At 40.9% G+C, this 26,784-nt stretch overlaps 1 protein-coding gene across 1 annotated transcript; it reads right to left on the reverse strand.

Annotated features, from left to right (window-relative positions):
• Positions 1-1,149: 1,149 nt before the first annotated feature.
• On the reverse strand, positions 1,150-21,577 carry LOC110486116 (membrane-spanning 4-domains subfamily A member 4A). The gene is made up of 7 exons (XM_021557483.2): positions 21,309-21,577; positions 21,064-21,180; positions 20,633-20,689; positions 20,172-20,336; positions 19,743-19,865; positions 16,624-16,713; positions 1,150-2,020 (listed from the first exon to the last, which is right to left on the reverse strand). Exons 1-7 carry the CDS (start codon positions 21,468-21,470, stop codon positions 1,925-1,927), a joined length of 810 nt encoding a protein of 269 aa, XP_021413158.1. The 5' UTR covers positions 21,471-21,577; the 3' UTR covers positions 1,150-1,924.
• Positions 21,578-26,784: the final 5,207 nt, after the last annotated feature.

A 26,784-nucleotide genomic window follows, 5' to 3' on the forward strand; every position in this document is an offset into this window, starting at 1 on the left:
TCATCTCAAACAACACTGAAATTGCAGCAAAGATATATATTTTTTATATACACATCTCCCATTTGGCATCCCTCTTGTGGTGCGCTAACGAACTTTGGGACTGGTAGGGATATCTCTTCTCCATGTATCTGTCAGGTGAAAGTCAGGTTTGGCAAGGTACAAAAGGAAAGATGTTACATTTTTTTCTTTCTCAGCTTGATTTTATTAAAACAAACTTTTTAATGAATTAAACATGTAAAGAAGTAAATAAAAAAAATATAAAATAGTGGAGGAGGGATTGGGTAAAGCATACAAACCCAGTTTAGGGTAAGGGTTTAGGTTTAAGGCAGGGTTCCCAAACTCGGTCCTCTGGACCCCAAATAATCAAGTAATCATCAAGCTTTGATCATTTGAATCAGCTGTGTAGTGTTAGGGCAAAAAAACTAAACTTGCATGCCTTGGGGTACCGAGGACCGACTTTGAGAAACGCTAGTTTAAAGGGAAGTGTTGGAAATAGGATACGGATCTAGTTTAGGCTAAGGGGTCTTGGGTTAGGGGTAAAAAACATTATTCAAAATAGAAAGTAGGGAATGAAAACTTGTTCTTCAGAATACTATGGGGGGAGTGGTGGTTTGTGATTTTTGAGCGGTGGGATGAATGGTTGTGGTTATTGCTGATGTTGTTTGGGATGAATGGCTGTGGTTATTGTTGATGTTGATGGTGTTTACTTTGTTCAACAGGAGCGGCAGAGAGGATTACACAAAGGTCCTCTCACGAACAGCAACATACCGTCTACACATCGGTTTGGATATCAGGTAAGTTTTTCAGGTAAGTAATTAGGTAACTATGCATGTTTAAAGGCCACTCTGGGTAAGTATGCGTGTAATAAAACGTCACTCCAGGTAAGTATACATATTCTAAAAGGAGGATTATATGACAAAAGAACAAAACATTCCCAAAAGCTCTTCTTGAGGATGCTTTGCTGCCTCAGGACCTGGACAACTTTCCTTAATAGAAAGAACCATGAATTTTGCTCTGTATCAGAGAGTTCTACAGGAGAATGTCAGGCCATCTGTCTGTGAGCTGAAGCTGAAGCGCAGCTGGGTCATGCAGCAAGACAATGATCCTAAACACACAATCAAGTACATGAAAATGGTTAAAAAGCAACACATTTTAAGTTTTGGAATGGCCTAGTCAAAATCCAGACCTAATCCCAATTGAGATGTTGTGGCAGGATTTGAAACAAACAGTTCATGCTTTAAAACCCACAAATGTGGCACTGTAGAAGCAACAATCATTTGGTCATCATACTTTGATAGGGTTTCTTTCTAAAAAAAATCATCAAATTTAACAAAACACATGATTTTGACTGTTCATGATGTTTAATGTTGCACATACTCAAGATAGAAAGGATATAGGCCAATGCCCAATGTAAACACCCAAGCACCACTCCCTCCTTATCAGGATGTTTTCAGACCCAAAATATGAATGTCATTAATTACGTAGTATGAAAGATAAAAGTGACTCCCAACTCACATTTTCTTCTGTCAGTTTTTTAATGTTTAAGTCAAGACTTGTTTGAAGACATTAAGTTAAATATGTATTTGCATGTTATTAAAAGAAAGTGATGCCTCAATATCATATAATGTAATGTAGCAGTGGCTGATGTTAGTTGATAAATGTACTATACTTTTATATAATACATTCTAATTAACTTATATCAATAAAAAGATAAATTACAAAAACAAGAAGTAAAAAAAAAATAAAAAAAATAAACCATATATATAGTAACCTAAACATTATACTTCAATATCAATATTGAACTGTCAAATGATTCAGATCAGTGATGTGGTGCCAACCATTGCCTGGCTTGGATCAGAAAAATAGCCCTAGAAAACACAATTTTAACAAGAAAAAGAGGAATGTATTCACAGAAGCCCAATTCTCAAGGGATGAAAGCAGTGTTTTGTGGAGGCAGGGGTTTCTGTTGAAACCCTGTTCCCATATCGTCTCCCTCGGGACCCTTTGGGTAGATCACAGTCTGTAGAAACAACACAGTACATAATAGGACAGATATGTCCCAAATAGCACCCTATTCCCTATACTTAGTGCTCTACCTTTGACCAAAGCCTGCACCCTAAAGTAGTGCACTATATAGGGATTAAGATGCCATTTGGGTTGCAACCTATGATAGAAATTCTACAATAGAGAGATGTTAACAAAAAAGCTACAGCACACATGCTCAGTATTTACTTACTAGGTTGAGCCTGTAGTGTCAATATTGCATGATAATCACATCCTTGTTATTAAATAGTTTTTAAGTTATATCAGTTTTTTAATGTTTATTTTTAATTCAGTTCAGCTTCAGTTCGTTTTCAGACCTTTATTGTTTGTTTTTATTTAGTTTAAGTGATATATTTTATATATATATATATATATATATATATATATATATATATATATAGTTATATATATAGTTATATATTATTTATTTGTATTTTTATAGTTAGGGGGACAGAATCAAATCAAATTTGTTTTGTTACATGCTTCCTTTAAGTGTAGACTAACAGTGAAATGCTTATTTACGGGGCATTCCCAACAATGCAGAGAGAAAAATTATAAAATTAGGAATAAATACACAATGAGTAACGATAACATGGCTAAATGTGAGGGGTACCAGTACAGAGTTGATGTGCAGGGTTATGAGGTAATTGAGGTAGATATGTGCATATAGGTAGGGGTGAAGTGACTTGGCAACACGATAGATAATAATCAATATCAGCAGCGTATGTGATGAGTCAAAAGAGTTTGTGCAAAATGCAGATAACCAAAAAGCTAACTGGCCTAACTATTTAGCAGTCTTATGGCTTGGGAGTTGATGCCCTTCAAGGTCCTGTTGGTTCCAGACTTGGTGCATTCAAACCACTTGCCGTGCAGTAACAGAGAAAACAGTTTATGACTTGGGATGCAGTCTGGATTATGTTTAGGGACTTCTTCTAGCAGCGCCTGGTATAGAGGTGACTGCCAGGTCACTGACCTTCTTCTTATAGGCTGTTTCATTGTTGTCGGTGATCAGGCCTTCCACCGCTGTGTCGTCAGCAAACTTGATGATGGTGTTGGAGTCATGCGTGGCCATGCAGTTATGGGTGAAAAGTGAGTACAGGAGGGGACAAAGCACACACCCCTGAGGGGCCCCCGTGTTGAGTGTAAGCATGGCGGATGTGTTGTTCCCTACCCTTACCACCTGGGTGGTGTTCAGTCCCAGGGACCTGAGCTTAGTAATGAGCTTGGAGTGCACTATGGTGTTGAACGCTTTATTTGTCACATTTGTGGGAGCAAACGGTACATATAGGGACAAACATAACACTGTAGAGCAAAGGTGTACATTAGACCACAAACAGAAAGTGGACAGGAAACCAAAGATTAAACAGACATACAGTGCCTTGCGAAAGTATTCGGCCCCCTTGAACTTTGCGACCTTTTGCCACATTTCAGGCTTCAAACATAAAGATATAAAACTATATTTTTTTGTGAAGAATCAACAACAAGTGGGACACAATCATGAAGTGGAACGACATTTATTGGATATTTCAAACTTTTTTAACAAATCAAAAACTGAAAAATTGGGCGTGCAAAATTATTCAGCCCCCTTAAGTTAATACTTTGTAGCGCCACCTTTTGCTGCGATTACAGCTGTAAGTCGCTTGGGGTATGTCTCTATCAGTTTTGCACATCGAGAGACTGACATTTTTTCCCATTCCTCCTTGCAAAACAGCTCGAGCTCAGTGAGGTTGGATGGAGAGCATTTGTGAACAGCAGTTTTCAGTTCTTTCCACAGATTCTCGATCGGATTCAGGTCTGGACTTTGACTTGGCCATTCTAACACCTGGATATGTTTATTTTTGAACCATTCCATTGTAGATTTTGCTTTATGTTTTGGATCATTGTCTTGTTGGAAGACAAATCTCCGTCCCAGTCTCAGGTCTTTTGCAGACTCCATCAGGTTTTCTTCCAGAATGGTCCTGTATATGGCTCCATCCATCTTCCCATCAATTTTAACCATCTTCCCTGTCCCTGCTGAAGAAAAGCAGGCCCAAACCATGATGCTGCCACCACCATGTTTGACAGTGGGGATGGTGTGTTCAGTGTGATGAGCTGTGTTGCTTTTACGCCAAACATAACGTTTTGCATTGTTGCCAAAAAGTTCCATTTTGGTTTCATCTGACCAGAGCACCTTCTTCCACATGTTTGGTGTGTCTCCCAGGTGGCTTGTGGCAAACTTTAAACGACACTTTTTATGGATATCTTTAAGAAATGGCTTTCTTCTTGCCACTCTTCCATAAAGGCCAGATTTGTGCAATATACGACTGATTGTTGTCCTATGGACAGAGTCTCCCACCTCAGCTGTAGATCTCTGCAGTTCATCCAGAGTGATCATGGGCCTCTTGGCTGCATCTCTGATCAGTCTTCTCCTTGTATGAGCTGAAAGTTTAGAGGGACGGCCAGGTCTTGGTAGATTTGCAGTGGTCTGATACTCCTTCCATTTCAATATTATCGCTTGCACAGTGCTCCTTGGGATGTTTAAAGCTTGGGAAATCTTTTTGTATCCAAATTCGGCTTTAAACTTCTTCACAACATTATCTTGGACCTGCCTGGTGTGTTCCTTGTTCTTCATGATTCTCTCTGCGCTTTTAACGGACCTCTGAGACTATCACAGTGCAGGTGCATTTATACAGAGACTTGATTACACACAGGTGGATTGTATTTATCATCATTAGTCATTTAGGTCAACATTGGATCATTCAGAGATCCTCACTGAACTTCTAGAGAGAGTTTGCTGCACTGAAAGTAAAGGGGCGGAATAATTTTGCACGCCCAATTTTTCAGTTTTTGATTTGTTAAAAAAGTTTGAAATATCCAATAAATGTCGTTCCACTTCATGATTATGTCCCACTTGTTGTTGATTCTTCACAAAAAAATACAGTTTTATATCTTTATGTTTGAAGCCTGAAATGTGGCAAAAGGTCGCAAAGTTCAAGGGGGCCGAATACTTTCGCAAGGCACTGTAAGTGTAATAACCGAAGCCGTACGTGCCTTAAAGTGCATAAGGGCTTAGGGCAAGGAGGAGGAGGTGACACTTAAATACATGATATATTATGAAAAGAGCAGGATACCATTATACAGATTAGATAGAGAGGAACAAACATAAGTGCTTAGGGTAAAGGACATCAGTGCTTAGGGTAAAGGCCATAAGTGCTTAGGGTAAGATAGACATGATTAATTTTAGGACACGAGAGGGTCCTGCCACCATTGTAATCTAATCAAGAGTGGATACAGGTGTTATTGGGCATGAACAAGCAGGAAGCCTGGACTGAGAGATAATGGTGGCAGATGACCTGAGGGAAGTAACTTCATTAACATGTGGAATGGACTCATATGCTGTGTGTGTATAAATACAGAGCCAGTGCTCTGGGAAAGTATGTGTTCCGCGGACCATCTAGGCTTCTGATATGTTTGTATTAAAAGCCTGTATTGAATTCACAAGTTCTTGTAAGTTTATACACTGCTCCAAAAAATAAAGGGAATACTTAAACAACACAATGTAACTCCAAGTCAATCACACTTCTGTGAAATCAAACTGTCCACTTAGGAAGCAACACTGATTGACAATACATTTCACATGCTGTTGTGCAAATGGAATAGACAACAGGTGAAAATTATAGGCAATTAGCAAGACACCCCCAATAAAGGAGTGGTTCTGCAGGTGGTAACCACAGACCACTTCTCAGTTCCTATGCTTCCTGGCTGATGTTTTGGTCACTTTTGAATGCTGGTGGTGCTTTCACTCTAGTGGTAGCCTGAGACGCAGTCTACTACCCACACAAGTGGCTCAGGTAGTGCAGCTCATCCAGGATGGCACATCAATGCGAGCTGTGGCAAGAAGGTTTGCTGTGTCTGTCAGCGTAGTGTCCAGAGCATGGAGGCGTAACCAGGAGACAGGCCAGTACATCAGGAGACGTGGAGGAGGCCGTAGGAGGGCAAAAACGCAGCAGCAGGACAGCTACCTCCGCCTTTGTGCAAGGAGGAGCAGGAGGAGCACTGCCAGAGCCCTGCAAAATGACCTCCAGCAGGCCACAAATGTGCATGTGTCTGCTCAAACGGTCAGAAACAGACTCCATGAGGGTGGTATGAGGGCCAGACGTCCACAGGTGGGGGTTGTGCTTACAGCCCAACACCGTGCAGGACGTTTGGCATTTGCCAGAGAACAACAAGATTGGCAAATTCGCCACTGGCGCCCTGTGCTCTTCACAGATGAAAGCAGGTTCACACTGAGCACATGTGACAGACGTGACAGAGTCTGGAGACGCCATGGAGAACGTTTTGCTCCCTGCAACATCCTCCAGTTTGGCGGATGTTGTCAGTCATGGTGTGGGGTGGCATTTCTTTGGGGGGCCGCACAGCCCTCCATGTGCTCGCCAGAGGTAGCCTGACTGCCATTAGGTACCGAGATGAGATCCTCAGACCCCTTGTGAGACCATATGCTGGTGCGATTGGCCCTGGGTTCCTCCTAATGCAAGACAATGCTAGACCTCATGTGGCTGGAGGGTGTCAGCAGTTCCTGCAAGAGGAAGGCATTGATGCTATGGACTGGCCCGCCCGTTCCCCAGACCTGAATCCAATTGAGCACATCTGGGACATCATGTCTCGCTCCATCCACCAATGCCACGTTGCACCACAGACTGTCCAGGAGTTGGCGGATGCTTTAGTCCAGGTCTGGGAGGAGATCCCTCAGGAGACCATCCGCCACCTCATCAGGAGCATGCCCAGGCGTTGTAGGGAGGTCATACAGGCACGTGGAGGCCACACACTACTGAGCCTCATTTTGACTTGTTTTAAGGACATCAAAGTTGGATTAGCCTGTAGTGTGGTTTTCCACTTTAATTTTGAGTGTGACTCCAAATCCAGACCATGGGTTGATAAATTTGATTTCCATTGATACATTTTGTGTAATTTTGTTGTCAGCACATTCAACTATGTAAAGAAGAAAGTATTTAATAAGAATATATCATTCATTCAGAACTAGGATGTGTTATTTTAGTGTTCCCTTTATTTTTTTGAGCAGTGTATTTTTAAACGATTCTCCACGACATATGCACGGAATACAACTGTACCCCTTGAAATGCTTGCTTACGAGCCCCTCCCAATAGTGCAGAGTTTAAAAATTACATAAAAAATACAACAAATACACAATAATGGAGCTAAATACAGGGAGTACCAGTAACAGATCAATGTGGAGAGGTATGTACAGTTGAAGTTGGAAGTTTACATACACTTAGGTTGGAGTCATTAAAACCCGTTTTTCAAACACTCCACAAATTTCTTGTTAACAAACTATAGTTTTGGCAAGTTGGTTAGCACATCTACTTTGTGCATGACACAAGTAATTTTTCCAACAATTGTTTAAACAGATTATTTCACTTATAATTAATTAACTGTATCACAATTCCAGTGGGTCAGAAGTTTACATACACTAAGTTGACTGTGCCTTTAAACAGCTCCAAAACCGTCATAAAAAAGCCAGACTACGGTTTGCAACTGCACATTCGGACAAAGATCGTACTTTTTGGAGAAATGTCCTCTGGTCTGATGAAACAAAAATAGAACTGTTTGGCTATAATGACCATCGTTAAGTTTGGAGGAAAATGGGGGAAGCTTGCAAGCTGAAGAACACCATCCCAACCGTGATGCACGGGGGGGGCAGCATCATGTTGTGGGGTGCTTTGCTGCAAGTGGGACTGGTGCACTTCACAAAATAGGTGTCATCATGAGGAAGGAAAATGATGTGGATATATTGAAGCAACATCTCAAGACATCAGTTTGGTCGCAAATGGGTCTTCCAAATGGACAATGACCCCAAAGTTGTGGCAAAATGGCTTAAGGACAACAAAGCCAAGGTTTTGGAGTGGCCATCACAAAGCCCTGACCTCAATCCCATAGAAAATCTGTGGGCAGAACTGAAAAAGCGTGTGCGAGCTAGAGGCCTACAAACCTGACTCAGTTACACCAGCTCTGTCAGGAGGAATGGGCCTAAATTCACCCAACTTATTGTGGGAAGCTTGTGGAAGGCTACCCAAAACGTTTGACCCAAGTAAATTTAAAGGCAATGCTACCAAATACTAATGGAGTGTATGTAAACTTCTGACCAACTGGGAATGATTAAATAAATAAAAGCAGAAATAAATCATTCTCTGCTATTATTCTGACATTTCCCAAGGAGAAATTGCAGCCCAAATAAATGCTTCACAGAGTTCAAGTAACTGACACATCTCAACATCAACTGTTCAGAGGAGACTGCGTGAATCAGGTCTTTATGGTTGAATTGCTGCAAAGAAACCCCTACTAAAGGACATCAATTATAATAAGGGACTTGCTTGGGCCAAGAAATAAGAGCAATGGACATTAGACTTTTGAGATTTTTGGTTCTCGTCTTTATGAAACACAGAGTAGATGAATGGATGAATTCCGCATGTGCGGTTCCCACCATGAAGCATAGAGGAGAAGGTGGGATGGTGTGGGGGTGCTTTGCTGGTTACACGGCCTGTGATTTATTTGTAATTCAAGGCACACTTAAAAAGGATGGCTAACACAGCATTGTGCAGCGATACGCCATTCCATCTGGTTTGTGCTTAGTGGGACTATCATTTGTTTTTCAACAGGACAATGGACCCAAAACACACAGCTGTGTAAGGGCTATTTAACCAAGAAGGAGAGTGATGGAGTGCTGCATCAGATGACCTGGCATCTAGACCACCCGACCTCAACCCAATTGAGATGATTTGGGATGAGTTGTACCGCAGAGGGAAAGAAAAGCAGCCAACAAGTGCTTAGAATATCTGGGAAGTCCTTCAAGACTGTTGGAAAAGCTTTCCAGGTGAAGCTGGCTGAGAGAATGCCAAGAGTGTGCAAAGCTGTCAACAAGGCAAGGGGTGGCTAATTCAAAGAATCTGAAATGTATTTGGATTTTTTAAACACTTTTTTGGTTACTACATGATTCCATGTGTGCTATTTCATAGTTTGATGTCTTCACTATGTAGAAAATAGTAAAAATTATGAAAAATCCTTGAATGAGTAGGTGTGTCCAAACTTTTGACTGGTACTATAGGTGTTCCTCTTGTCCAGGTGGGAGAGGGCAGTGTGGAGTCCAAAAGAGATTACGTCATCTGGGTATTGTTATATAAATATTCATACACATAGCTCATATAAACAAAGACATTCCGTAGTAAGAACACATACACCCAGCCATAAGACTGACCCCCTCTTCCTTATATAAACACACATCTCATCTCCCTCTAACTGGCCTGTCCCAAGAGCAAAGAACTTTTGCTGTGCACCAATGGGGCCCGCTCTGGCTAGAGCAAGGCCCGCCTCCAACCCTCCGACCAGTCAAGAAGACCGAAACGACAAGACTCCACCTACTTTATTCTATGTATAAAAATGTATGTAACCATTGTATAGGCCTCTTTTTCACCTGGCTCCTTGCCGAGTTATGTGAACTAGGTCCGTGCACGTAAAACTGCGGGACAAGATATCTCTGACTCATTAAAACTGTCTTTTGTTACAACTGAAATCCACTCTGTCCAACGTCCGTGATTTAGTCTCAACTCTCCAGTTTTTGAACACTAACAGAATTGGTAGCAGAGTTTGGTTATTCTTGAATTCGATCTATTATAAGTTAGTGTGAGAGGACGAGACTGATCACGGCTAAAAAATCAGACGGAAGAGTGACTTCCCCAGCCATTCATCTTGCCTCAGGAAATCTGATCGGAGCGCTCTATATAAAGGTGAGCAGAGCCCGTTATATCGAAATCTGCATATTGTATTATAGCCTAAACCAAATTTTGATCAGAAAGTACTGGGCGTGAGTATGAATCGGTGCCCAAATTTTTTACATAAGAACCTAAGACATTGATCGGGGAGATCTTGTTTTGCTCGTTTTTATTTTTTATTTGTATTTTTATTTTTTATCAATTGGCCTATTATTAGAAGTGTAGTATGCACGTAAAAGTTCCTATTGAATAAGTTCTAAACTGTTTAATTGGTTGTGTTTAGAGATTTAGTTAATTAATAGATCGACTGAATCTGCATGTAAAAGTTCCTATTAAATAAGTGCTTACTGTTTAATTGGTTTTGTGTAGAAGTGTAGTATGCGCGTAAAAGTTCCTATTGAATAAGTTCTAAACTGTTTAATTGGTTGTGTTTAGAGATTTAGTTAATTAATAGATCGACTGAATCTGCATGTAAAAGATCCTATTGAATGAGTTGTAAACTGTTTAATTGGTTATGTTAGAGGTGTAGTCGAATAGATATAGGATATGTAAGTTTGGCCTTCCACTAGACAGAGATCGGGAATGATGTGGCTATTGCACATCAAACAATAAACATAAGATGAACCAGAGTTGACATTCCATGATTTGGAGATGGGGGAAATTAAATTGAAAGAAACGTTTGTCGCGGAGTAGGTTGGGATACGTAACTGGGCTATTATGCACACGTGCTGGTAGACAAAGCCACCTTAGTATCGAATGGAATACTGATTTTCGTTTTTTTTCATTCCTGTTGATATTGCCTAAAGATATATAATTATTCTGACAATTGCTATAGAATCGCTCGAATTTACTGATATAAGTTCATAAAGGAATTTACTGAATTGTTTACAGAAAGTATTTAAATAATTCACTGAACAACTCTTAGTTGTCTAGACATTCTATCTATATTTCCTAAAGACCTAGAATTACTCTGAAAATTGTTATAGAACCGCATATATTCACTGATATATTGTTCCAAAAGGAAATCGCAGAATCATTTATAGAAAATACCTAAACGAATCGCTGAACAAATTCAAATAAAATACCGGTGAAATACACACGTGGCGGGCGTCACATACTGATAACCCCCTTTGTCTCGACCAGGGACAGGCTAAGCATACAACGATAGAAATAAACACCACATAGTAAGGATTGAATATACCTAAATAACGCATTATACACATTATCAGACGACTTAGATAAAATGTCTGCAGCCATCACGCCCAAACAAATGATTGCAGTAGAAACTCAAGACCAAGGGGAGCAGCCAGATAACACTCAGATCGTGGCACAGACTGTCTCTCAGATGATCCAACAGCAGGCAGCCCCACCACCCCATTACCCTCCCCCACAGCGGTATATCCTGCAGGCAACGGGCTCAACGAGGCCCCTACACTGGACCATACAGAGGGGGAAACTACCAGTGGTATAACTGAGGAATTCCCGGTCACTATGCCAGATATTGCACGAAACCACTCTCCCCGCAGCAACAGCAATGGAGAGAAAGAGGAAGAGGACGTGGAGGGGCACCAGGAAGAGGAAGAGGACCCTCTCCTAGACACATGCAGCAGGAGCAGCAAGATTACAACCAACCCTCCCACTTCAACACCTGATCACCCAGTAAGAATGATGAGGATGCCACTCCTGCCGATGACCACACTGTCTGAAGCCCAAGAAGTGTACTGGCTAAAATGCCTACCCACAGGGCCTGCCACCCCTCACATCCAGTTTAAGTTCAACCAACTGAAAGCTCAAATCTACACTCTGCACCCATATAAGACTCCCCAAGCTGAGATCCATTGCACACTCAATGCAACAGAAACTGATGACTGCCTCTACACTGCAGACTGGGACGAAGACATGATGCACCTGACCCCACCTATCAGGTGTTGTACCATTGGGTGTGGCCCAGAGGGGGTGGCAGCACCGGTCATCCTACGATCAAGGAACCTCCATGCACCCCTGGCCTGGACGGCTGAAGCATCAATAGCCATAGCACTCCTGAAAACAGATCTATCAGCGGCAGCAGCTCTGACGGCACCTGACTACAAGAACAAGTTCCATTTGGATGTTTCTGGAAGGGAAGGATTCACCTCATCCGTCCTATTCCAGAAACAAGAGGGGGAGAGAAGGGTCTTGATGTACTACTCTTCAAACTTGACCACATTGAGGTAGGACAGTCAACATGCTCCAGATACGTTGCTGCAGTAGCAAAAGCTATTGAAAAAACAGCTCACCTCGTGATGTCACCCTTCAATCAGCCATCATCCCTCAACCAGCATCGGCCAAATTAGCTGAAATCATCGGATTGACGCAGGTCCTCATCAGAGGAAAAGGAAAGACTGAATATCTATACAGACTCAGCCCATGCCCATGAAGCAGGCCACACTGATGGACCCAGAACTTTTATGAGAAACACATGGCCCCACACACGAAGGCAAACTAAAGACCCTCCAAAAAGGCCTCGCACATCTGGTGGCACCCTCACATAAAAAATATGACTGACTTATTTTATGACGATGATTTATTTTGTGACGAATGCAATGGTTGTGACAGACACAACCCAAAGACACCATATCAAACACCAATGGGCTCATACGTAATACCTAATGCATGTTTTCAGGATATTAGTATAGACTACACCGACATGGGCCCCGAAAATTTATCTAAAGGCAAACTCTATCTCCTAGTCATAGTAGATAGGTTCTCCAAATGGGTAGAGGCAATAATAACAAAAGGGGAGAATGCTAGGTCAGTCTTTAAGTGGCTACAAACCAAACTAATACCCAGGTATGGCATCCCAAGACAAATCAAATTTGACAAATGGCTTACATTTAACAAACACCTGAGACAGGTGGAAGAAAGATTTGGCATAACCCACAGATTTGGATCTGTGTACAGGCCCCAATCCCAAAATCTGGTGGAACGTCAAACCAAAAGCAAAAGCTAAGATAGCTAAAGTATGTGCCTCATGGGATAATGACTGGTAGAGTCATGCATGGTCCACCAAGGGAGGGAGGTCATATGCCCGCCCTTGATGTACAACAAATTGTAATGTCTAATTATGTGAAAAAACTGACGGTTCTCTCTGCAGCACTCTCTACCCAGGTTCACAAGGTCCAGGAGGGGGAGCTGCCGGGGGACACGACACTACTGAAGGTAAAGGTTGGTGACGGGGTGAGGGTTACAGTCCACAAGAGAAAGTGGCTGGAACCCAGGTGGACTGGACCGTACGAAGTGAAGGAGGTTACTTCACACTCAGTCCAGGTCTCAAAGGTAAATCAGGCACACCTTGGCACCGCCTTACACATTGCACCCCAGCCCCAATTCCTTCTAGAACACTGACTGAAGTCAGAGCTGATTTGAGCGGCCTAAATTCGATTCCAAATGAAGACACTCCTTCCTCAGGTGATGCGGCATCAAACTCCGCCTCCCCTGAGAAGGGAACCTCGCCCAGTTAGAGGGAAATTTCTCCCTCTCTGGGTGAGGCTGGGGATATCTGGTCCCTTATTTGTGATATTCATACTGATATTTGGAGTAACCCTAGGACTTTCACATGGTTAATTGAACAACTACTTCACCCTGCCACATCACATACACCAACCCCTACACATGTCCCTAACTCCTTTCCTGATATCACTCCCTCCAATCACTCCCGTCCCAAACGTAGCACTACACCTACAGACCCACCATGCAAACCAGACAAGGTTAGGAGCACCACCTTATGTATACCCACGATTGCAACCGCCACCTTTCTGCTATAGTTTTCACGTCTAATAGACGTGAAGAGGGGGATTTGTTATATAAATATTCATACACATAGCTCATATAAACAAAGACATTCCGTAGTAAGAACACATACACCCAGCCATAAGACTGACCCCCTCTTCCTTATATAAACACACATCTCATCTCCCTCTAACTGGCCTGTCCCAAGAGCAAAGAACTTTTGCTGTGCACCAATGGGGCCCGCTCTGGCTAGAGCAAGGCCCGCCTCCAACCCTCCGACCAGTCAAGAAGACCGAAACGACAAGACTCCACCTACTTTATTCTATGTATAAAAATGTATGTAACCATTGTATAGGCCTCTTTTTCACCTGGCTCCTTGCCGAGTTATGTGAACTAGGTCCGTGCACGTAAAACTGCGGGACAAGATATCTCTGACTCATTAAAACTGTCTTTTGTTACAACTGAAATCCACTCTGTCCAACGTCCGTGATTTAGTCTCAACTCTCCAGTTTTTGAACACTAACAGTATATGTTGGGGCGGTATGCGAATTGAAGTGGGTCCAGGGTGTCTGGGATAATGGTGTTGATGTGAGCCTTGACCAGCCTTTCAATGCATTTCATGGCTACATATATGAATGTCATTTAGACAGGTTAGCGTGGCCTTCTTGGGCACAGGGACTATGGTGGTCTGCTTGGAACATGTATGTATTACATACTGGGTCAGGGAGAGTTTGAAAATGTCATTCAAGACACTTGCCAGCCGGTCAGCGCATGCTCTGAGTATGTGTCCTGGTAACCCTTCACCAAGTGAGTTCCTACGCAAATGTTATCATTATAATTAAACTGAATGAAAACACATTATAAATCTCATAAGGCCTTATTTTGAGGCCAAGCTTTACCCTATTTCAGTGTCCTGAAACAAATGGCTTAAAGGCCACATCAGGCCTGCAAGTAAGGTTGAAAAATTACAGTAACTTTAACAAAATTCCCAGATCCTGGTTGAAGGATTTCCAGGAATCTTACAACCGAGATTTCTGGAAAAACTGGGACATTTTGCAACCCTACCTGCTAGTCACATTATGCTGACTGACTGTGTAATTCTTAATAGAATCCAGCCAGAGTTATGCTATCCAGCAGCTTAACGTTTGATTCACCCCCAACCTGAATTCATAATGACTACCAGGGTTAGGAACAGTGTGAGGAGTCAACCTAAGCCATTTAATAAACTAGAACAACCATTTCAGTAATGGGAGCAAAAAAATCTAACTAAATGATTCGATTAGTTTCGAAAAATGTATGTTATTTATCTTTGTGTATCATAAGTTGAATCAATTAATCACTAAATGTACATGCATTGGTGCGGCAGGTAGCCTAGTGGTTAGAGCGTTGGGCCAGTAACACAAACGTTATTAGATCGAATCCCTGAGTTGACAGCTTAAACAATCTGTCGTTCTACCCCTGAACAAGGCAGTTAACCCCTGTTCCTAGGCAGTCATTGTAAATAAGAATTGGTTCTTAACTGACTTGCCTAGATAAATTAGAAGAAAAAAACTGCTATTTAACACAATTCCCCAAAAATCTACCTGCAGTGGAGCATGCTGGGGAAAAAGTTATAACTTAAAAAATTGAGTTGGTATTACTTCTCATTTAGTTTTAAGTCAGTACCACATCAATATTTTAATAATAATGACTTTAATGACTTTAATGAATAATGACTTTTGAGTTCAACTTACTATAAATATTTGAGTAAAAAATGCCTTGGAGTTTACCCTGAAGCTTTGAACCAACGCGTTTCTTTGTTTCCTTCTGAGTTTCCATTAGCGCAGGAAGTGCAACACCTCAGTAGGAATCTGTGTTAAAGCGGCGCAGAGTAAGTGTGTCTTTTGTATTTGTAAAATAATTTTGGGGTGATATGAAAATAGAATTTCAGAGGTTTCCAAAACCGTATTGCATGCTAGTGATTATTAACGGTTAGACAGGGTATCTGGAAAGTTTAACCTGTTGGCCATGCTGTGGTCAATTGTTCAAATTAGAAACCTATGGCTGTATGGGCTTGGATTCTCATGAGCTAAGGTTAGGTAAAAATGATAAAGTCGCAAATGACAAAAATCCCCAGGATTAATCGTTCAGTTGAAAATGTGTGCTTTTTAGTAGCTTTGATTAGCAGATGGTGCCATTTGACTGTTAAGGTGTTGGAAAAGTGTTCTATACAATGATGTATATAAACCTTGGATTGCTGGTGCATTGTATTGGCCACAGAGCTTTCACACCACCGATCAGCGGTATTGGCACTCTCCATTAGGAGCAGTCCTCAATACGAATGAATGGAATTATACAGTATTTCAATTAAATGTTTCAAGGACAAAATTACACATGTTGTTGTAGGGGGGACAGTAACATTACTCTAAAAAAATACTTTAATGAAAATTTTTATATATTTACAAATGTTTATTTTTAGCTCACATAATATAATATTTGAAAGTATGCATTAAGGTGTCTAATATAATAAACGTGTCAAAAACGAATGTTGACATTAATAAATGCATTTCTTTAGCTTCCAAAATAATTTTTTACATTGGAGCAGGAGTGTCAAGATGGCTTTGCCCGGTGGATTGAATACGGGGGTTAAACACACCATTGGTTCTATCGCTTCTAACTACGTCAACGATTTTAATTAGCTTATATGGAATTTCAACTGGATATAATCACGACCACCTGGTGAGTTTAGCATAGAGCTAAATGTACCAGGTTATGTGACGGGAACAGCTCACATGTAGCCTTTGATCACGTGCAACTACGTCAATGATTTTATTTGGCCGATGCTTAAACTAACATTTTTTGAATGTTCGCATGTACAGCCCCACAGAATTTTATACAGTGACCAATGTTTTGATTGCACATTTTGAATTGAAGTTTTTGCAGTAGAAGTTTTTTTTAATTACTCCAGAGTAACTAGGACACTGTTGAGATATTCTAAATTTTAATTATAAGATAATGAGCAGCCTATTTTATATGGAACCCTGCAAATCAACCTCCAAATATGTCTTACCTCGTAGTTGTTCTGAGGAGGGAAAGGTGCGTTGCTTGGAGTCATGCAGCCATGAGGTACCGGTATTTGATTCCCAATGACGAACACTTGCTAAAAGACAGACATGTACATTTGAAGTCCTTTATATAAATTGCTGATCAAATATACAGGTGTCATGACTGCTCAGCGCTCTTACAGTTGCAGAATAAACACTATATAGACACAAGTATGTGGACACCCATTCAAATGAGTTGATTCAGCTATTTCAGACACACCTGTTGCTGACAGGTGTATAAAATCGAGCACACGGTCATGCAATCTCCATAAACAAACATTGGCAGTAGACTGGCCTTACTGAAGAGCTCAGTGACTTTCAACGTGGCACGGTCAGGATGCCACCTTTCCAAGAACCAAGAAGTCAGTTAGTCAAATTTCTGCCCTGGTCAACTGTAAGTGCTGCTATTGTGAATTATACAACGGGTGGGTCTAATCTTGAATGGTGATTGGTTAAAATTGCATTCCAACTTGTCTATTCCACAAGTTACCACTGGCTAAATCTATGCTGTTAAAATGCCTATTTACTCTGTTCCATCTGACTGTGCAATCCACTGTCTCATCAGCCCAGCCAAGCAATTTATAAACTTGATCTCCACTATAAAAAGCATCTAGACATTATCTCACAAAGACAACTCCTTCAAACAGAATCCTTCCAGATCCTTCGAGATCCTTAGTCTGCATTTATGGACTGCCCTATTCAATTCAACCCACATGTTTTCAATGGATTTTAAATCCCGGAGACTGAGATAGACATTGCAAAATGTTGAGTTTGTGGCCAAATAACAATTTCTTTGTTTTTATATTTATTCTCGGTAATACCAATTACCCCACCGAAGACATTCTTTAAAAAAGTATACTTACCATGACAGAATTTATGGGTAAATAAAACTCATAGAATAAAAAGGAAAGTTTGACATCTTCCAAAGTCTGAGGGTTGTTTTAACCTTCCAGACTTGGAATTGTATCAACTCGCCACACAAGGCTTTTACTTGCAACATATTGTTAAGTGCACTAAAGAAGAACAATGGGCACATATTGAAGTTGTGCATGCTAATCATCAGAATCTTTTCACAAGTCTATTTTCGAAGGATAAAGAAGAACATTAACAATTTTATAGTTAAGAACACTAACAATATTGAAGAAAATGAAATGCATACTAAAAGAACCAATATCACTCCCTAAAAACACAACCCTATGGAACAATCCTTGGATAGCTTTTCAGAGTTCACTGATAAATTGGCCCCATGGAAAACTAAAGGCATAGGAAATAAAATGATTTCCATTACAGAATTAAAAAGCAATTTTAGACTGACTAATGTAGACGTTTTCAAATACATGCAATTGAAAAGTTCAATACACTACATTTCTATCTGAAATCTTTTGGACATCAAAGAAATGTTGAGGGAATCTTATTTGACTCAGAAAAGGATTCACATGTATGATAGGTAATAAAAATATACAACTTTTAGATGAAGATTTAAGATGAACTGATATTGACACAAGACGAAGGGAGTGTTGGAACATAACTAATCAACACATCCACCAATGCTGCTGTGAACCGCATCACAAGAGACATGCTAAACGGAAGACGCATAAAAACAATGTTATCTTTGATGCAATTTCAATGTTGTTTGAGTTGCTTTGTGTGCCACCAAATTTGCTTGAGATTATTTTACTGCAAAACTGCTCACTGAATCCAATTTACTTGACATAGGAGTTTCAAAGAGCTGTCAGTCAAGGCGAGCTCAAGAATATAAGCTCCCTCTCACTCAGCCTGTATTTTCAAACTTCCTGGCAGTTACCATGAGATAAAAAGTAATTTTAAGAATGACTGTTCAGGACTTAAGTGTACAACTAGCAATGACTCAATAATTCATGTCTTCTGGGAGTGCTATAAAGTCCAAAAATTATAGATGGAGTTAGAAAGTTGGTAGCCAGAAGTTTTACAATGTAAGTTTACTTTTAATCCATCTATATGCATATTTAAAGACATGGCATATGAGGTTGTGGTGAAATACTCAATGGGATGGACCATACTTTTCTCTTCAATGATTCTGAAAAACATCTCAAACTGGTACTGTACATCTTTCATTCATGCTGGGAAAAGAGAGAGTTGCTCCCATGAATCAGAAATCCTTCCTAGGTTTGAGCTCACGGCCGCTGTGTTGGCAGCAAATGGTCATAACAAAAGTGAGAACCGTGAGCTCTCCCACGTCCGCACACTGGAGCAGGAGTGCCAAGATGGCTGTGCTCGGTGGCTTCAATACAGTGCCCCCTGTCAGTCAACCAGGGGTTATACACACCATTGGTTCTATTGTCCCCTAGTGGTCGGGAGTGTAATTGCCCAAATAATACCATAATATAAGATGCACCCAAATTGGCTCCTACACTGGCTAAAGTTCATGATGCCATTGACCTTAACAAGGGGCCCAGGACCAGTGAAAGAACATTAACCCCATAACATCAAAGACCCACCACCATATTTTATGGTAGATATGGGGTTATTTTCTGTGCATTCTCATTTCGGTGCCAAACTGGTGTGCGTGGCCAAAGCTATTTTCATGTCACCCAACCAATGCCTGGAGTTTACTAAACAACATTGGCACTTGGATTGGACACTGTGATTTGGTCAGATGACATGAACATAGAGCTATTTAGAGAACCCCATACCATAAGCGCAGACAAAGGATATCAATGATCTGGAAGGATTCTGTACAGAGGAATGGTCTAAGATCCCTCATAGTGTGGTCTCCAAATCATAAAACATTTTAGAAATAGTGTAAGTGCTGTTATCCTTGCACAGTGAGGTATTGAAAACAGGGGTGTCATTCATTTTGACCCATACCTTTTGAAAAAAAAACCCACTTGTTAAGCAAAATCTCTTTCTCTAAGCAATTGTATTAGTATACATTTTGGTTGCATACAATGTAGCTCAGTATTGAATGATTTATTTTATACAGTCATTTTTGCCCCTTTTTTTATCAAGGGTGTCGATAATTTCGGGACCAGAACTGTATTCGGAGCTAGATTTCGGTTTAAATCTTGTACCGCATTTTGACAGAAATCTATGTCCATAGACTCACCTCAGGGTTGGAACGGCAGCACTGGCAGACAGCTCTGCAGGCGAATGACGAGACACAGATGGACACTATGAACTCCAGCATGGAGAAAACAAGCAAAACACCTGAAATTCCCTGTGACCTGATCTATAGACAGAGAGGAACAGGAAACAGCAGATGACTAGACTACCCTGCCATTTTGGAGCAATTATGTACAATTAAACTTTGACTCCTGTTTCAGCGTGGGCTAACAAGAAGTATAAATTAACTCAATAGCATCTAATTCACTATTGCTTGCATGTTGGAGATGTCACAAATGCTACAGATGGTGTATAATTTAAACAAATAAAAAACATTCAACAGTATGTCTAGCAATACAATTATAGATGATAAATCCCCCTTTACCGATTTACAAATATCTCCTGACCAAAGGAATAAGCATTTGGTATATACCCAATATTGTTGGCAGACAAAGGATGGAGGGTAGTATGAAGGATAGTCTGGATAGTCACAGTAGTAGTTGTAAAAGAAGATCCCAGCACTGTCCAAAGAATGCAGAATGGTGCCAGTAAGAGCAATAACCGTGGCGACAACATTCATTCCAAGGGAGCCTTTTACCTAAGGGACAGAGAGCAGAAAGAGGACATGGGGATGAATGATTGGTTGTGAAGAATGAAATACAATATAGAATACAGTGTGTTGACAATCATTATTACATGTCTATTAAAGGTGCAATCTGCAGTTGTTGAATCGCCAGTGCCCACCCCACTGCTTGTGTTTGTGGGAGGAAAACAAGCAGGTTGAACGGAAAAATGAGGGCCTATATATAAAGTAGATTCTGTTTTGAAATAGAGTGGAACTTTATAAATCAAAAGCCTGAACTTTATTGAGGGAAAAAAATTGTTGATACTGACCAGACATGTGTTCAAATTGTTGTCAGCAGCAACAGTTAGAGAGCCTGCAATGACATACTGAGAAGGAACAAGGAAGTTGTTATACAAGTGTGCGTCCCAAATGGCACCCTATTCTCTACACAGTACACTACAAAAGTAGTGTACAGTATGACCAAAGTTCAAATTCAAGTTTAATTACTTCCATAGAAGTCAATACAAACGGAGTGTATAAATGGCATAGGCCTAGCCAAATACATATACAGCGATAAAAGTCATTAGTTAAGTAATTCGTTATAAAGCATTACCATACATTTTTTTTTAAATATTTTGACATTTGTTTTTAATGCATTTATTTTCAAATTGTGACATTATTCAATTATTAGGATGTTTTGTTTGCATCAAGAGAGACAGGAAATGTAAGGTAGGATTGTTAGACAGAACAGCTCACTCACAATGATAGATCCCCAGACAAATATTCCGCTGATTACTCCAATATTGTCTACTTGTGGTCCTGTAGCCATCACGATTCCTGTCAACAGCATCATCAAACCAACCATGATCTGTATGGTCTGTGAGAGAAAAACAAAGTACAAAGCAGGAAATTAATTTTTATTTTCTTCCAGTACCTTCAACTAAAATTGTCTTTTTTTTTAAACTTCAAATTAATTTTCAAATGATGTACAACAGAAATTCTTACCCCCAGCGCTTTTGGTTGCCCTGCCCGGAAACTTCCCAGCACTGAGGAAACCGTCTGTCCCAAACAGTGAGGGGCAGAAGCGACCCCCATCCCGTTGCCAGTGGGGTGTACATGGGTGATGACCACCACCCCGTTAGTGGTGGTTGTTACAGAGCTGGACATCTTTCACAGAGGAGAGAAGGCTGTTTGTAGTACAGTAAGAGGTGATACGGCTGGTCAGTGGTGTGTTGATGAGCCTTATGTAAAGTTTATACTCTACCTGGGACTTCCAGATAATCATTTACTTGGGACTGTCATGCATAATAGGTGTGTGTCTGCCACTCATTAGACTTTGAACTCTCCCCATTGTGGTTGCTGTATTGTCTGTTTACTTGAATAACTTGAGCGACATTTAGTTCCTTCTGTATTAGCATAACTTCCCATCATGGGCTTGAAGTTGTTTGCCTATAGAACACAGGCTATACAAGAAACTCATACACTTCCATGAAAGGGTGTATAAGTTTCTATTTCATGTTACATAGCATGGAAGTGTATACATTTCTTTTGTTCCCTGCTGTAGAGGCAATCATCTTCATGGTGTGGTATAATAAAGTAATTTAATTTAACCAAAGACGTTGCTCCTCTGTGGGGAGACATCCTGAATTAAAGAAGAAGTAGGAAGTAGGTGAAAGAAGAAGTAGGTGAAATAATAGTGAATGTTGAATTATTGGTGAATGGGCATTAGATAAGCATGACAAACAGAAAAGAGCTTAGTAAAAGTGGAGTGTATATAAATGCTGAGATATCATATAAGCTCTTCATGTCTATTCCTGCACCCCTCCCTTCCTCTCTCTTCCTCTTCTTCTCTTTGTCTCTCTTCCTCTCCTCATCTTTCTTCCTATTGTCCCCTTATCCTCTTCTCCCCTTTCTTCCTCTCCTCCTGTCTCTGCCTCTCTTTCTCTCTTTTCCAAGGTTATGTTAGTTATTAGTTTTTAATTCTATTCATTTTTTTTATTTTTCTTTGAAATTCAGTTAAGTTTCAGTTTGCTTTTAGAGTTTCTATAAATGTTCTGTTTGATAAAAACATTACTATTTCAATTTATGTTATTTAGTTTCAGTTTAGTTTTAGCAGTAGCAGTGCGTGGGTAAAATCACCAGGGAAGCCAGTGAATTCAACCACACATTTGTTTTATTACAAAACCAGATAGCAAACTCTGTCCAGCGAAGTTCACAAAGCATATTGCATGTACAGTAACAGACAGTTAAAGTATACATTGGCTTCAAAAAGTAATCCTACCCCTTATTCCACCTTTCTCACCCATCAACACACAATGACAAAGTGAATACATGTTTTTTTTTTTATGTTTGCAAAATGATTGTAAATTAAATACAGAAATATCTCATTTACATAAGTATTCACACCCCTGACTCAATACATGTTAGAATCACCTTTGGCAGCGATTACAGCTGTGAGTCTTTCTGGGTAAGTCTCTAAGATATTTGCACATCTAGATTGTACAAGCTTTGTCAAGTTGGTTGTTGTAGATCTGGTTCAAGTCCAAGCTCTGGCTGGGCCACTCAAGGACATTCAGAGACTTGTCCCGAAGCCACTCCTGTGTGGTCTTGGCTGTGTGCTGAGGGTTGTTTTCCTGTTGGAAGGTGAACCTTTGCCTCAGTCTGAAGTCCTGAGCGCTCTGGAGCAGGTTTTCTTCAAGGATCTCTCTGTACTGTGCTCTGTTCATCTTTCTCTTGATCCTGACTAATCTCCCAGTTCCTGCCCTTGAAAATCATCCCCACAGCATGATGCTGCCACCACCATGCTTCACCGTAGGGCTGTATTGGCCAGGTGATGAGTGGTGCCTGCTTTCCTCCAGACGTGATGCTTGGCATTCAGAACAAAGTGTTCAATCATGGTTTCATTACACCAGAAAATCTTGTTTCTCATGGCCTGAGAGTCCTTTAGGTGCCTTTTGGCAAACTCCAAGTGGACTGTCATGTGGCTTCCGTCTGGCCACTCTACCATAAAGGCCTGATTGGTGGAGTGCTGCAGAGATGGTTGTCCTTCTGGAAGGTTCTCACATCTCCACGGAGGAGCTCTGGAGCTCTGTCAGAGTGACCATCTCGTTCTTGGTCACCTCCCTAACCAAGGCAATTCTCCCCCAATTGCTCAGTTTGGCCAGGCGGCCAGCTCTAGGAAAACTCTTGATGGTTCCAAAATTATTCTATTTAAGAATGATGAAGGACAATGTGTTCTTGGGGAGCTTCAAAGCTGCAGAAATGTTTTGATACCCTTCCCCAGATCTGTGCCTCGAAACAATCCTGTCTCGAAGCTATACGGACAATTCCTTCGACCTCATGGCTTAGTTTTTGCTCTGACATGCACTGTCAACTGTGGGACCTTATATAGACAGGTGTGTGCCTTTCCAAATCATGTCCAATCAAGTTGTAGAAGAATCTAAAAAAGTATCAATGGAAACAGAATGCACTTGAGCTAAATTTTGAGTCTCATAGAAAAGGGTCTGAATTCTTATGTAAATACGGTATATCTAAAAAGATGTTTTCACTTTGTCATTATGGGGCACTGTCTGTAGATTGATGAGCAACATGTTTTATTTAATACATTTTAGAATAAGGCTGTAACGTAACAAAATGTGTAAAAAGTGAAGGCTCTGAATAATTTCCGAATTCACTGTATGTGGTCTAAAAAGGAAGGAAAATACAATCACGAGAATCCACTTTTGATGACAATATACCAACACACAAGCAGCGCATTGCACAAACAAGACAACCCTCACAATTTCAACTGGAATCACTTGGGTCTATTACTGAACGTTTTGGACGAAATTTATGATGAAATGTGAGGTATACAAAAAAATGTACATGATATTATGACCAGAGCTCTCGGGAAATAAACGCTGATTAATTTTGAGACTGGCCTCTGTCCATTTTATGCAAATAAGTATCTTACAAATTCTTAGAAACGGACAGTGTTTTAATTGAATTGGTTAATGAACATATAGGAGTTAAATTCCTCTAACAGAGACCTATATACCGTAAGCAATATAACAATTGAGATGTACAAACTATTACATAATTGAATGATTTGCAGATAAGAGACAAACCATAATTTTGTTTAAGACCGAGTAGTTGATATACTGTAACTATTTGTTACTACACAACATACACTTAGTATTACTTTCTTAGCTACAGTATACATTTCTTCCTGGCGTATTAAGTCATTTATGTAGCAGAATACAATACATATTTTTGGACTCACAGTTGTTGTGCTGTGCTCACTTGAAAGTGGTGCGGCGGTCCTCCTTGTGGGCAAATTTTGCCATCAAACTTTTAATCAAAATCTATCATTCTCTGGATTTATGGTGCTTTCAAAACAACTGGGAACTCCCGAGTTCCCAACATGGAATTCCCAGTTGGATGACTGTTCAAAACAATTTTCCCAGTCTGAGCTCATTTTTTTACAAGTCCCCAATATCAAATCAAATCAAATCAAATTGATTTATATAGCCCTTCGTACATCAGCTGATATCTCAAAGTGCTGTACAGAAACCCAGCCTAAAACCCCAAACAGCAAGCAATGCAGGTGTAGAAGCACGTTGGCTAGGAAAAACTCCCTAGCAAAGCCAAAACCTAGGAAGAAACCTCGAGAGGAACCAGGCTATGTGGGGTGGCCAGTCCTCTTCTGGCTGTGCCGGGTGGAGATTATAACAGAACATGGCCAAGATGTTCAAATGTTCATAAATGACCAGCATGGTCGAATAATAATAAGGCAGAACAGTTGAAACTGGAGCAGCAGCACGGTCAGGTGGACGGGACAGCAAGGAGTCATCATGTCAGGTAGTCCTGGGGCGTGGTCCTAGGGCTCAGGTCCTCCGAGAGAGAGAAAGAAAGAGAGAAGGAGAGAATTAGAGAATGCACACTTAGATTCACACAGGACACCGATTAGGACAGGAGAAGTACTCCAGACATAACAAACTGACCCCAGCCCCCCGACAAACTACTGCAGCATAAATACTGGAGGCTGAGAAAGGAGGGGTCAGGAGACACTGTGGCCCCATCCGAGGACACCCCCGGACAGGGCCAAACAGGAAGGATGTAACCGCACCCACTTTGCCAAAGCACAGCCCCCACACCACTAGAGGGATATCTTCAACCACCAACTTACCATCCTGAGAAAAGGCTGAGTATAGCCCACAAAGATCTCTGCCATGGCACAACCCAAGGGGGGGCGCCAACCCAGACAGGATGACCACATCAGTGAATCAACCCACTCAGGTGACGCACCCCTTCCAGGGACGGCATGAGAGAGCCCCAGTAAGCCAGTGACTCAGCCCCTGTAATAGGGTTAGAGGCAGAGAATCCCAGTGGAAAGAGGGGAACCGGCCAGGCAGAGACAACAAGAGCGGTTCGTTGCTCCAGAGCCTTTCCGTTCACCTTCCCACTCCTGGGCCAGACTACACTCAATCATATGACCCACTGAAGAGATGAGTCTTCAGTAAAGACTTAAAGGTTGAGACCGAGTTTGTGTCTCTGACATGGGTAGGCAGACCGTTCCATAAAAATGGAGCTCTATAGGGGAAAGCCCTGCCTCCAGCTGTTTGCTTAGAAATTCTAGGGACAATTAGGAGGCCTGCGTCTTGTGACCGTAGTGTACGTGTAGGTATGTACGGCAGGACCAAATCAGAGAGATAGGTAGGAGCAAGCCCATGTAATGCTTTGTAGGTTAGCAGTAAAACCTTGAAATCAGCCCTTGCTTTGACAAGAAGCCAGTGTAGGGAGGCTAGCACTGGAGTAATATGATCAAATTTTTTGGTTCTAGTCAGGATTCTAGCAGCCGTATTTAGCACTAACTGAAGTTTATTTAGTGCTTTATCCGGGTAGCCGGAAAGTAGAGCATTGCAGTAGTCTAGCCTAGAAGTGACAAAAGCATGGATACATTTTTCTGCATCATTTTTGGACAGAAAGTTTCTGATTTTTGCAATGTTACGTAGATGGAAAAAAGCTGTCCTTGAAATGGTCTTGATATGTTCTTCAAAAAAGAGATCAGGGTCCAGAGTAACGCCGAGGTCCTTCACAGTTTTATTTGAGACGACTGTAAAACCATTAAGATTAATTGTCAGATTCAACAGAAGATCTCTTTGTTTCTTGGGACCTAGAACAAGCATCTCTGTTTTGTCCGAGTTTAAAAGTAGAAAGTTTGCAGCCATCCACTTCCTTATGTCTGAAACACATGCTTCTAGCAAGGGCAATTTTGGGGCTTCACCATGTTTCATTGAAATGTACAGCTGTGTGTCATCCGCATAGCAGTGAAAGTTAACATTATGTTTTCGAATAACATCCCCAAGAGGTAAAATATATAGTGAAAACAATAGTGGTCCTAAAACGGAACCTTGAGGAACACCGAAATTTACAGTTGATTTGTCAGAGGACAAACCATTCACAGAGACAAACTGATATCTTTCCGACAGATAAGATCTAA

This window comes from Oncorhynchus mykiss, chromosome 13 (assembly GCF_013265735.2).
Source record: "Oncorhynchus mykiss isolate Arlee chromosome 13, USDA_OmykA_1.1, whole genome shotgun sequence".
Classification (NCBI taxonomy): Eukaryota; Metazoa; Chordata; class Actinopteri; order Salmoniformes; family Salmonidae; genus Oncorhynchus; species Oncorhynchus mykiss.